Source organism: Equus quagga, chromosome 5 (genome assembly GCF_021613505.1).
Source record: "Equus quagga isolate Etosha38 chromosome 5, UCLA_HA_Equagga_1.0, whole genome shotgun sequence".
NCBI classification, from domain to species: domain Eukaryota; kingdom Metazoa; phylum Chordata; class Mammalia; order Perissodactyla; family Equidae; genus Equus; species Equus quagga.
The window spans coordinates 136,842,684-136,856,719 of NC_060271.1; the positions used below are offsets into that span (position 1 = coordinate 136,842,684).

Genomic DNA, 14,036 nt, shown 5'->3' on the forward strand with positions numbered 1-14,036 from the left:
TTTCCAGATTTAAAAAAAGGAATAGGGTATTTAACATTTGCTGGAACTCAAATGTCACAAATAAACGGATCACACAATGTTTAGAGCTACTTCAGAGAATTATGATGTAACTATTCTACCTTACTGGTATTTAGTTCTAAGACTCAGATTAATTACATTATATTAAATTAAATTAATTACATACATTAATACATTATATTAAATACATTAATTATTTAATATATTAAATACATTATATTAGGGAAATCAACAGGGTTCCAAATGACCTAGTGACATAATATCATAAAATCTCAGAATCAGAATCTCAGGAACTGCTGAAAAATAAGGATTTTTTAACCCTCAAAGGGTCTTTATATATATATAAAACAGAAATAGATGAAAAGGAACGAGATGTGGACCTAGAATTATCTATTTCATTGAGAAGAATTCTGCTGGCAAACATCTGCGTTAAAAACACTCCGTCTTACCTGGATGTTGTCGAACTTAAGGCCAGGCATGGTGAGGTTCTCTTTGTCTACGAACACTGTGCTGTACTGTTGGGTTGCTACTGAAATCAAGACGTCCCTGGTCCCCTGCCCGGGAAGCCAGGCATCGTTTCTCCTGTCCATCTCGCTCATGCTCAGAGCGGTGGCAAAGGGGTCCTCGCTCCCTGCAAACACAGCCTGGATCTGTGAAAACGGTTTTGGAGACTGAGGAATTTCTACAGAAGCCGTGGAAACATCGGATTCTGATCTTTCAATTCCTGGGGAGTAAGAAGGGTCAGCAGAACCTGGGGATTTTTCTCCTATCGGAGTAGCGAGAGAAGACAGTTTTTCTGGAACTGAAGAGCCTGCATTGGGATTACTGACGGAAATGAAACTGGAAGTTGTGAAGGAATCAAAGAAGTCTGAGGCCAAGGAATTAGTGTTGGTTGAATCCCCAAAAAATTTACTCAGGCTGGGGCTTGGCTGGACCACCTGAGGAGGGGTCTTGGCTGCTGCCTCACTTGTGCCGCTGAAACTAGGAGACTTCACCATCTGAGACTCAAAGCCATCCCGTGGAAACAGGGGTGGCTGGGAGTGTGCGGGCTGGGCCTGGCTGAAGATGGTGCACACGGGTACCGGCTCGTCTTTGAGAGAGGCCTGTCTGGAGGACAGCTCTGACGGCCCCTCTGGGGGAGTGTCTCTGTCCCTGGGGCCTGAGTCCTCTGCATCTTCATCTTCAGAGGCGGGCACACCTTTCACTCCTTGCTCTGGGTCTTCCTTCAATGACGCTCTGTCAGAGGTCATGTCTGAGACATCTTTGGTCGTTTCCTCTCCGTCACTGTCACTGTCATTACTCAGAGTGTCAACTGCTCCTTTATCTACAATATTTTCCAGCCTGTGATCAGTGTTGCCTTCTGTAGATTCTGAGACATCCTGCAAACAACCAAGGTCAGCCGTGTCATCTTCGCTATTATTAGGAGAGTCAGAAATGAGGACACTCTCCATCATGTGCTCATTAAGTTTACCTATGAAATTATTAGAATCTTCTGATATGGTCTCGTTCTCCTCAGACTCAAATTCGTCTCCACCAAGATCAATGGTTTCCTCATGATAAAGAAGTGGCCCCTGTTCTTCCTGAGGCAACTGCCGAGCGATGCTCTCCACTTGCCCCTCGGTGGGTGGGGACTCAGTCGTGCTCTGGTTGGCACCTGCAGCACTGTCCATGGTCACCTGAAACAAAGACAAACCTAAGTCAACCTCATCAGCTTTCTATCTCAGTTACTATCAAGCTGATTTTATCTGTTTTTTTTAATTTATAAAAATGGTGAATACATGTCATTTTAAGGTAATTACATGCCATTACACATTTGCCCAAACCCACAGGATGCACAACACCGAGAGTGGACCCTAATAGAGACCATGGATTTTGGGTGATGATAATGTTTCAACGTAGGTCCATCACTGGTGACAAATGTGCCACTCTGGTGGGGGATGTCGATAATGTGGCAGACAGAGACTATACAGGAAATCTCTGTACCTTCTGCTCAATTTTGCAGTGAACCTAAAACTGCTCTAAAAAATAAAAGTCTATTAAAAAATGTTTATTAGCTATATAGACAAACAGTTCAAAATTCAAAAGATTCCATTTCTCCAGCCATTTATGTATTTATTATTGCAGTAAAGGACACATAAAATTTACCATCTTAATCATTTTTAAGTGTACAGTTCACTGGTATTAAGTATATTCGTGTTGTTGTGAAAGCATCACAACCATCCATCTCCAGAACTCTTCTCACCTTGCAAAACTGAAAACTCTGTACTCCTTAAACAACAACTCCCCATTCCCTCCTCAACCCCAGGCCCTGGCAACCACCGTTCTACTTTATGACTATGAATTTGACTACTCGGGGTACCTCACATAAAAGGCATCACACAGTACTCGTCCTTTTGTGTCTGGCCTATTTCACTCAGCATAATATCCTCAAGGTTTACCCATGTTGTAGCATATGTCAGAATTTTTTAAGGCTGAATAATATTTTATCATGTATAGATCCCACATTAGCTTATCCATTTATCCATTGATTGACACTTGGGTTGCTTCCACGTTTTGGCTATTGTGACTACTGCTGCTATGAACATGGGTGAACAGCTATCTCTTTGAGACCCTAATTTCAATTCTTTTGGGTGTACACCCTGAAGTGGGATTGCTGGATCATATGGTAATTCTATTTTCGATTTTTTGAGGAACGACCCAAACTATTTTCCATAGTGGTTGCACCATTTTACATTCCCACCATATATCACCAGCACCAAAGGTTCTAATTTTTCCACATCCTTGACAACACTTGTTATTTTCTGTATTTTTGATCATAGTCACCCTGATGAGTGTGAGGTTTCCAGCCTTTTAAACCCTACATACTCTTTAAGACTCAGTTGAAGTCCCCCCTTTTCCACAAAGCCTTCCCAAGACACTCCAACCTATAATATCTCTGAATCCTCCCCTGAGCTTATAATGTTGTTTGCTTAATTCTGAGAATCTGAGACAGAGAGACGGCATGAGTAAGAGAAACAGTAAGAAAGCCAAGGCACGCTTGTTGAGGCAGGCTGATGGCTGAGGCTGACGACAAGGGGCGAGATGACACTTATTGGCACTTACTCTGTAGCAGGCATTGTTCTAAGTTTCTCCTTACTTTATCCCCAGAACAACCCTTGATCCGGCTGCTACCATTGCTGTCACTTTGCAGATGAGGAAACTGATGCTTGGAGAGGTTATGTAGCTTACTCAAAATCATACAGCCAGTTGAGAAACCAGGACAGTTACAGCTGAAATCCTGGGTTGACACTGGCTGGAGGAGGCCACAGAATGAAACAAGGAGTTTGAACTCTAAAAAAAATTATTTGCTCCTTTTCTTTTTATTAACACTTTCTGTTTTTAACTAAAAAATTTGTTTTGGTGAGGAAGATTGGCCCTGTGCTAACATCTGTACCAATCTTCCTCCACTTGGCATGTGGGATGCAGCCACAGCATGGCTGGATGAGTGGTGTGCAGGTCTGCACCCGAGATCCAAACCTGCAAACCCTGGGCTGCCCAAGTGGAGCATGGGAACTTAACCACACCACTGGGCTGGCCCCTTTGCTCCTTTTCTCAAACAACCTTTTTTTGAGCAAAAAGTTACTTTATATAGTTCTACTCTCATAGTGAACAAATTCAAGTTAAAGAAACTAAGACTATGATAAAAGATGAGGGTTTGTCCAGAAAAAAACAATACCTTTCTGATCTTTAAAAGCTATACTTAAGCTGATTTCTCAGTAAGACTACGTTTTCCTCGCTGTCAACACTTGTGTCACAGTACTCCAAATTGGCCATCCATCCCTTTTATAGCCTGGATCACTCTGAGAGCCAAAAACAAGACTATTTTAAAGTACATCATCAAGGTGAAACATTTTGGAGAACTGTCTCGTCCAGGACAGTTAGCTACTAACTCCCCATTTAATACATATTTGTCTAACAATTATTAGTTATAAATGAGTCAAAAATACAATGAAAAGGAACAAAAGCCTTTTTTCTTGCACTGTTTCATAGCGAGTCCAGAGTGGAGGCTGCCTCAGGAACATCAGAGCGGATGCGCCCCCGGGTCCTCCCCTTGCAGGAAACGGAGCCTGGGCATGATGCCATGGAAACAACAAGACTGCCTTCACTGAACCTCCACAACAGCTGAACGAGACAGGTATCAACTGCCTGACTCTGCAGGTGAGGACGCTGAGGATCAGAGCAGTGACAGGACTCGTGTCAAATCGCTGCCAGTAAATGACACGGCCAGGGATGAATTCGGGCCTTCTGACTAAACCTCTGAGGACTGAAGTACCGCGAGCCCCTAGCACAGTGCCTGGTACCTGGGAGATGCCAGTAACTACTGCTGCTTACAAGCCCTTCTCGGAATAAGAACAGTCCAGATGATAACTCCAGAAATTCCAACACTACAGTAATGGACAACTGTGGAATGATACAGGCTATAAGAAAAGCTCCAACACATGCAATTACAGGAAAGGTAAAGAACATCAGAACTGGCAAAATCAGAGTGTTTTCTTTGTAGGTAGAGAAAAGCCTACTCTTAAAATAAGCAGAAATAGCTGCCAGTTGAGGTTAACTTGTCTGTATTACAAGACACTCGTGGGAAGCTGGGCTAAAATGAGGGTACCCAGAAGGCTGTCCACGGATGGCCCTTAGCTATAGCCACAGGACCCGGGGAGGACAGGGGGTCACTGCGCAAGACCCACTCGGTACGCGGAGCGCATGGTTACAGCAAGGAGCGACTGCTGCAGCCATACTCAAAGAAACCCAGGGGAAAATGACCATTTTTTTATCTGGCCTATGAAACAGGCAAAAATTTTTAGAAGTGACAGTTCATAGGGAATTTGGGGGAAAATTTATTTAGTGATAATGGGAATGTAACTTTTCTGCAGACAAAGGAAAAACTCTCTGAGAGCAACTCTGTGCTTACCGACTTACCTAAAACACATATTTTTTTGGTGAGGAAGATTGGCCCTGAGCTAACACCCGTGCCAATCTTCCTCTGTTTTGTGCATGGGATGCCTCCACAGCATGAATGATGAGTAGTGTGTAGGTCCAAACCGAGGATCTGAACCCACGAACCCCGGGCCACCAAAGCAGAGCATGTGAACTTAACCACTACACCACCGGGCCAGTCCCTAAAATATATTTTTAAAGAAATCATCTTCTGATAGGAAGGATGCCAAGTAAAGAGCAACATTTTCTCAAGTCAATGCTTATTTGTAACTATGTTTTGATTCTCTTCAGAAATCCTGTTTCTAATACAATTTAGAAAATAAACTTCTACCTTTTCCTAGTGATAAAATTTACAAAAATGCTGCCCAATTCAGATAAAAAGTATAGTTAATCTCGATTTCTGAATAGAAACTACATGTTTACTAAAAGCCACTGCCAAAGAGCTGGATTGAAATGTCCTGCAAACCAGGGACCACTTGCTGAGAGCTACTGCCTTAGACAGCAAGATAAGGCAACATCATCCTGCTCTCAAGGAGCCAAGCCACAGTCAGGGAATGGCAGAGAAGAAACTGAGGAACTGTAACACATACACAGAGCTAAGTAGAAATATGACACACCAACTCCTGATGGAAAGCGAGAGTCTGTGGAAATCACATGTAAGCTTTCTTACTTCTTTCATTAGAAGACCTTAGAAAGTTCGTTACTCTCCCTCTTCTCTCCTAAAGGTGCACTTTCCATCAACAGTTTTTATTAAATACTGAGTGGATACAAAACAATATCTATAACCTGTTGCTAAGACAATACACCCTAGTACCTACTTCCCTCCTCTTTCAGAGGTAATATTCTGAAATTTGTCATACTCATTTTTCTTTAATTTTCCACATGGATTTCCTCAAACAAGTTACTTACATTTTCAGTTTTTGACTTATTTCCCTTCCTACTGTTAACCTGGAGATTCAACCTTATAAGTGGTGTGAAGCAAGATTTCAGTCATCTTCACTGGTGATGGTCTCTCTTGTGTGATGGCGCCAAAACATCCTATCTATTCTACTGTCGGTGGGTATTTGGTTTCTGGTACTACAACCAGCGCTGTTACGAACATTCGCGTACGTGTCTCCTGGTGCACAGGTGCAGCTGTCTTCACGATGTTATTACAAGTGTGTGTGTACGTGTATTGGATAATAGAGAACATCTCTCTTTATCTTTACTGGAGAACGCCCAGTTGCTTTACTAAGTGGTTGTACCAGTTTAAAACTTAGTAACAATGGATAAGTATTACTGTTCAACACACTCACATACACTTGATAGTGTCAGACTTCTTAATTCATATCAAGAATGTATAAAAAATTCCTGCAAATCAATAGGACAATAAATGGCCCAATAGAAAAACAGAACAGGGGGCTGGCCCGGTGGTGCAGCAGTTAAGTTCGCACGTTCCGCTTCGGCGGCCTGGCCTGGATCCTGGGCAGAGACCTACACACTGCTTATCAAGCCATGCTGTGGCAGGCATCCCACATAGAAAGTAGAGGAAGATGGGCATGATGTTAGCTCAGGGCTAATCTTCCTCAAAAAAAAAAGAAAAATAGAACAAAGATTTGAACAGGCTGAAAGGGACACACATTTCACACGCATGTATCCTACGATTCCAAAAGCCACACATCTTCATTGGTTCAGAACGATTCCATTTTATACCCATGGCTGCAGTAAAATGAAGCGCCTCTTTTCACTCTCCCAAGAGCCCTGGTTGAGACAACAAACAGTCTCACCACCTATGTGTCATAGAGGAACTCTGCACACTGGCACCATAAGCTATGACCGTGAATGTTTATAAACAGCAAATCCAAACAAAATACCCCCCGTCCAAAGGCCAAAAAATAAAAAATCTGTAAACAACTACTGCCATAGACACAATAATAAATAGTAGTACATTCAAAACTGGAATATGAAGTGGCAGTGAAAACAAATGAACCCACCCCATATGGAATGCATTCATCTGTGTGACTCTCACAAATCTAATTTTTCATGAAGAACGAGTAGAAAAATAAACAGTATGATTCTCTATATAAAGTTCAAAACATGTAAATTAAACAATATATTGTTTTAGGAATACAAACACAAAAGCAAGGTAATAATAATAATACCCAATTCAGCTGGTGACAGCAAGGGAAGGTTTGATTGGGGAGGGACCCATGAAGAGTTTCAAAGCCGCTGGCAATGGTCCACATCTTACGCAGGTGGGAGAAGACTGGGTTGGGTTTGCACGTGATATTTTTTCTTCCATGTATGTTACATGCAGTCTTTACACATCTGTTCTTCATTTGTGTATGACATAAATCTTTACGCCTCCTACTATTGGCTTAATGATTTTTATTATACCATGAATATGATTCTAAACATGTCATCGTTAAAATGCTAGCAAAGAAATCTTTCTCTCTGTCCAGGTGAGTGCTTTGCACAATGAGATTAATCAATGCCTCAAAAATTTTTTAAGTACTGGGGCTGGCCCCGTGGCCGAGTGGTTAAGTTCGCGCGCTCCGCTGCAGGCGGCCCAGTGTTTCGTTGGTTCGAATCCTGGGCACGGACATGGCACTGCTCATCAGACCACGCTGAGGCACCATCCCACATGCTACAACTAGGTGGACCCACAACGAAGAATATGCAACTATGTAACGGCGGGGGGCTTTGGGGAGAAAAAGGAAAAAAATAATAAAAAATCTTTAAAAAAAATTTTTTAAGTACTAACTTTAAATGATTTAAATTCACTAAGGACAACTAAAACTACAGCCGTTCCGGTTCCCTTTCTGGACATAAACCTTTGGAATTACAAATCTTTTATCAGATTGCAATAACGTAAACACTATTTCCATGACAGTACTATGTCATGTAGTAGAAATCTAATTAGCATATATTTACAAAGGAAAACTTACTGCAGATCAAGCATTTCACAAGTATTATCCCACTTAATCCTCAGGACCCACTTATAAAGTATTACTACCTCCACCGTACAGCAGAAAAAGCCAAGAGATCTGGCCAAAGTCACAGTGTCAATACTCGATGTTGACAGGATCCTAACGCAGGTTTTCCTGTTTTGCTCCCCTTGTTAGGCTGCTAGGATGGACGATGATTCAGAGCAGCAGGGGCGACAGGAGGAGCCCTGAAGGCAGGTCTGAGTAACTGCTTGAATCTTAGCTTCACTACTAAGCAACATCACCTGTGAAAAATGACGTCATCTTTTACTCTTGGTTTCCTCGTCTGTAAAATGGGATAATGAGGATTAAACAGTAACTGATGCACAGGCACTTTTTAAACTGTGCTGAGCTGTACATATTCAAGCATAGCAATTACAACCTTAATGATGAAGCAGAGTGGTAACACAGTGTCTTGGACCCGCAAAGATCCTGTTAGAAATCACAGAACGTGACGACTTAAACAATAATGCTGAGACTATACTCTCCTATTTGCATCCCCTCTCCCTGTCCCCCTCAGTCATAACGGGCCTGGCTCATTGCCTGCCACTCAAGACCATCTTCTGAATTTATGAAAACAAGCAGGGAGTACAGTATTTCAACCTAAAAGATATAGCGTCTTCAAGGAGCCATAAAAAGGTAGAAACTGGGGTCGCCTGTGGCCTGGTGGTTAAGTTTGGTGCTGTCTGCTTCAGCGCCCGGGTTGGGACCCCAGGCACGGACCTAGACCCCTGGTCAGTGGTGGTGCTGGGGCCATGACCCACATACAAATAGAGGAAGACTGGCACAGATGTTAGCTCAGGGACGATCTTCCTCAGCCAAAAAAAAAGGTAGAAACTGTAGGTCCAAGGAAATCTTTCACTGGGGTTAAACTCTTGCAGCGGAGACTGAGAAAAACAGACCTATTTTAGAACACATCGTTGAGCCTGACGCTTTTTTAAATAAACACATTTTCACTCTTCCCAGTATACATGCTCTACAATCAGTTCCGTCCTGGATGTCGCTTTCTAAGGGATCAGGACGCGTAACAGCCAACATTTCCACCGTGACTTCAAAGCTTTTACACAAACCACGGCATTTCACCCCATAATACCGAGCTTCGTCGGGCAGGTCGCTGTGAACATCAGCCCACACCAGCTCAACGAGGAACAAGCGAGAGGAAGGCCCGGAGAGGAGCCCACTCGGGGAGGGGCCCCGAGGGGCTGCGGCTGAGGCCGGCGGGGCTGCGGTGAGGGACGCCCCGCTCCCTGCAGCCGGGATCCCGATCCTCACCTGCCACGCGCCCACTGCGGCTGGGGAAAGGGTCACCTGTGGCCAGGACCACGGTCCGGCGAGAAGGTAGAGGAAGCCGGGAAAAAGATACCCGGCTCTGCGCTCCCCGCCCCGCCCCCGCAGCTTCTGCGCCTGCGCGCGCCGGCTCCTGCGCATGCCCAGTGGGGGAGCCGGCAGCCCAGTGTGTTTCCGGTTCGCGCCGCGGTGGGCGGGGCCAGAGCCCCAAGGTGCGGACAGGGGGCGGGGGAGGGGCGGGGAAGGGGCGGGGAACCGCCCCCATCACTGGGAACAGAGGGGGAAATTATTCTGACGCTCAGAGGCTACCCGCAAACATCTGACAGAGGGGCAGGTGGAAGAGTGACGGTTAGGCTCTTTTTCTTCCTGGCCAAAGCACGCCCAAAATATTTATTTTTAGATTTTTCTCTGTGCCTATGTATATTTTCTACTTTTCCTGCCACGCATCTGTAGTGTTTGTGTAATAATAACATTAATGATAAAGATGGTAGTAATAATAATATCAATAATAAGTGGGTGGGTTAAATGTAGCAGTATGAAGATCCTGCATTCTCTTAACTCCAAAACTTAATCTCGGGCAAACGGATGCTCATGTCAGTGCCTCTGCTTGCTAGATTTCAAATCAATCAGTGAGGTCTCCTCATTCATCCAAAGGATATCCATGAAGCCTTAACTCTGTGCCTGGCATGACGCTAGGCACTGGGTTCAACTGAGCAAAACCAAACCCGACCATTCCTGTCTTCTTTTTTTAAATGATTTAAAAATTTTTATTCATTTTTGACAAAAATAGTATGTATTTAATGTATATGATGTGATTTTTTTGTATATATATATACACATTGTGAAATGATTACCAAAATCGAAGTAATTAAGATAACCATCACCCCACTCAGTTACGATTTTGTGTGTGTGTGTGGTGAGAACACTTGAGATCTACTCTGGCAAGTTTCAGGTACAGGGTACATTATTAATAACTATAGTCACTATGCTGTACCTTAGGTGTCCAGAACTTGTTCATCTTACAATTGAAAGTTTGTATCCTTTGGCAACATCTCACTTTTCCCCACCTCTCAGTGTCTGGTAATGGTCACTCTACTGTTAGAATGAATTCAACCTTTTTTTTTTCAGATTCCACATGTAAGTGGAATCATAGAGTATCTGTCTTTCTGTGTCTGGCTTATTTCACTTAGCACAATGTTGTCCATGTTCATCTACGTTGTCACAAACGACAGGATTTCTTTCCTTTTTTAAGGTTGAATAATATTCCATTGTGTGTGTGTACATACATATATATAATATTTTGTTTATCGACTCGTCTGTCTATGGACACAAGTTGTTTCCATGTATTGGCTACTGTGAATAATGCTGCAGTAACCATGAGGGTGCAGATATCTCATCTAGATAGTGATTTTATTTCCTTTGGATCCCAGAAGTGGGACTACTGGATTATAATGTAGTTCTATTTTTAATTTTTTGAGGAACCTCCATACTGTTTTCCATAGTGGCTGTACCAATATACATTCCCGCCAACAGTGTATAAGGGTTTGCTTTCCTCCACATCCTGCCAACACTATTGACTTTTTTGATAATAGCGATCCTAACAGGTATGAGGTGATATCTCATTGTGGTTTTGATTTGCATTCCCCGATGATTAGTGATGTTGAGCATCTTTTCACATATGTGTTCCAAACTCTGCCATTCGTCATTAAGATGGATTAAGGGTATAGAGAATAGTTAAACAATCACACAGAGGACAGGTGTGTGGTCCTGGAACCCGGTGGGTACCCAGATTAGTGAAGGGGGTCAGCTATGGCATTTTGGGATTCCATGCAATGTCATTCCTCTCTGCCAAGGGCACTGCCTAATGTCAAGGCATGCACTTGGGGAGTACTGCCTAAGAGGGTCAACCTCTCCATCATGACAGTCCTTGGAGACCTCAGGGGAACGTAGGGTCTTCCCAGCAGATTCCCATTCAGAGTCAAATGCTGGTCAAATACCGCCAGCAGTGCGGTGCCAGGCGGCCCTCATCACCCCAGCTTTTGCAGTGCATCCTTCTGCTACACACAGAGCTGGGCGCCTGCGGACAGAATTGACACGGCCCCTGACATAAGGATCCTGGGCTGAGCCAAATTGAGTCTGACAGATCAGGCACACATCCTAGTTCCCCAATTTACTATCTTCGCGCCCTCTATCGTTACTGAATTTTGCAGCCTCTCCTCCGTGAAATGGAAGTGTGGTACCCTAGTCGTAAGGTTGGACCGAAGAACTTTAGACAGCGCATGGAAAGGGTTTGTCCCGGCGCTCGGGAAAGTACCCACGATAACAAACGACAGAGTCACAGCCTAGGTAAGCGATTCTCTCCGGCCATGGAGCAGAGAGGCCTCCAAGCAGGAGACACCTGAGGACCCGTAACTGCAACCTGGGGGCGGAGCGACAACCTGGACGAAGCGAGGAAGGCCGTGGCCCCCACCCCCCGCCCAGCTCTTCCCTGCCGGGTCCTCCTCTCCCAGGGTCAGCGGAGTTGGGAGCCCGGATGGGAGCCAACTGGGCATGCTCACCAGCCCGGCGCCGCTGCCATTGGCTGCCGGCGAGGAGCGTAGTGATGACGCGTCAGAAAAACACAGGAAGTGAGCCCTACGGGAGGTGGGATGGGCCAGAAAGTATCTGGTTCGGCGCCGCCTGGCCGGGAGGGAATGAATGGGCGTTGAGGTAGGGGTGTGTCGGCTTTAGGGACTGACCTTAGGCGTCTGAGCGGCCGCAGCATGGAGGACGACGCGCCGGTGATTTACGGGCTGGAGTTCCAGGTGGGTCACAGGAGGGCCCTACGGGGTCGCGCGGTTTGCAGAGCGAGGTCCCCGGTTCCCTCTGCGCAGCCGAGGACACTGGGGCTTTGTGGGGCTAAAGGGCCTGGTCATCCATGACGGGCCGGGGTCCTGCGTGACATCAGTTGGTCACCCAAAACGGGCCAGGGTCCTGGGTGACATCACTTGGTCACCCAGGACGGGCTGGGGTCCTGCGTGACACAGGTGGGTGCATCTTTCGCCTGTGTACTTATTAACTTTTTGATCTCCTTAAGAAATCTCCTAAATAACCCAGAGGGTTTGATCTTCAGGGTTGGATCTTTGAGATAATTAAATGTTGTTTCCTGGGATTTGACAAATCGATGGAATGGATCCTTGCCTTGGGCGTCAACTATTTTATCTGAATTTCTTTATCTTGAGAGAAGTAGCTGGTTTTTGTAGTTCTTTAAACAACTTCGCGAGCCATGACTTTCTTGCGTTTGAAGAACCATTACTGAGGTAAACGTCAAAAACTGAAAATTATAGTGGAGGTTTGGTTTCAGTGCCGTTCAGATCGCCGTGGAGAGCAGTTTACCTTAGAAGACGGGGGTCTGACTGTTGACCATTGACTGGGGGTGATGAGGTTTGGAGGGGAAAGTGAGGTGCTACTACAGTAAGTAAAAGGCAGAAGACCCGCACAAAGGGCTCAATAAAAGAAGAAAATGCTGAGCACGTTAGTGTTTATGGGCATTTGGGGATCATATGACTGCCATCTTTGAGCTCATAGGAAGGGACTGTGGACTTGTGTTCACGATTTTGGTTCTTTTTATTTTTGTATATTTAAAACTTTTTAAAAACCCAAGTAATTCTTTTGAGTCGTTTAAGAAGTAAAATTCCTGAAAATCTGATTAAAATCAGCAGGCTCTAAACACTCCCTTTCCATCTATTCTGATTCCCTGGGAACAAGCACTTTCAACTTTTTAAAAATGGTTTCTTCTAGTCTTTACCTTACCTGCTTTTATCTCTTGGACGTAATCTGGTAACTGCATGTCATGTCACACGAGGATTTTTGGCTTTTTTAATGCTCTCTCCTTGCCTTCCTTTAGACTCCCAGTATAGTTATATCACAAATTTTTGCCAAATCCGTATTCAGGGTTTTCGTTTTTGTAATTGTATGAATTTTGTTGACTGCTGATTCAAGTAGGGTACTATGATTTCATTTTTTTTCTTGTGCAACTTTTCATTTTTCCCATAGTTGTTAAATGCCTCCTTTTTTCCTTTGTTTAGTTTTGCTTGTGTGGTAGTCGTGAGCCTTGACCTTCCCATCAACAGCTCTGTAGATGCTGTGCGAGATGCTTTTCTGTGAGGTTGACCTGTCCCGTTACTCATCAGTTCTCTTGTTGTGTTTTCTTGGAAACATCCCTCCTGGGGCTCCCTCCCCTCCCTTCTTGCTCCACTCCGTTCTGCTTTCTCACAAACTCTCCACCCCAGCTTTTGTCCTGTGTCCGGTTTTGTTTTTTGTTTCATTTTGGTAGATTTTTCTGAGTAGATACTTTGTGACAGTCATATGACAGGGCATTTAATTGTCACAACAGCCCTGGGAGTGGGTATTATTCTTTCCCATTTAAAAATTGAGGACACTTGGCTTTAGAGCAGTGAAACCTCTTGTGGATCTTAGAGAAGCTGCTTCAGGCCTGGGTTCCTCCTGATCAGTGCTCTGTTTGCTTTGTGAGTCCTTTTGTTCAGAACAAGACCCCCTGGCTCCTACATGTTTAGGTCCTCATTTAGAGTATTGATGCTGTCAGAAGCAGACGTTCAAGAGCAGACCCACCTTCCTCTCGGTGGACAGCAGGGCTGAGAAAGACATCTTATTTCTCTTCTGTCCCCTAGAAGCTGCATAATACCTGTTTGTTGGATCACTGAGTCAGTCAAGGTAATTGGAAGATGGGAGCAGGGCAGCCTAAACCAAAATCAGGCTGCAGTCTTAGTCACAAGCAGGTCCCAGGCATTG

General features: G+C 44.4%; 2 protein-coding genes across 3 annotated transcripts in view; one reads left to right on the forward strand and one right to left on the reverse strand.

Moving 5' to 3' along the window:
- TRAPPC12 (trafficking protein particle complex subunit 12) overlaps positions 1-9,336 on the reverse strand; it is an 89,608-nt gene extending 80,272 nt beyond the window's left edge. The window contains exons 1-2 of one of the 2 annotated variants that reach the window (XM_046660809.1): positions 9,231-9,336; positions 468-1,694 (exon numbers count right to left, since the gene is read on the reverse strand). In XM_046660809.1, the coding sequence (XP_046516765.1) occupies positions 468-1,688 (1,221 nt within the window). In that variant the 5' untranslated portion in view covers positions 1,689-1,694; positions 9,231-9,336. The remainder of the gene's footprint in view (positions 1-467; positions 1,695-9,230) is intronic. The other variant, XM_046660810.1, reaches the window with a different exon arrangement.
- A 2,578-nt stretch (positions 9,337-11,914) lies between these two features.
- Positions 11,915-14,036, forward strand: part of EIPR1 (EARP complex and GARP complex interacting protein 1) — a 139,097-nt gene continuing 136,975 nt past the window's right edge. The window contains exon 1 of the mRNA XM_046663357.1: positions 11,915-12,049. Coding sequence (XP_046519313.1) covers positions 12,008-12,049 — 42 coding nt within the window. The 5' untranslated portion in view covers positions 11,915-12,007. The remainder of the gene's footprint in view (positions 12,050-14,036) is intronic.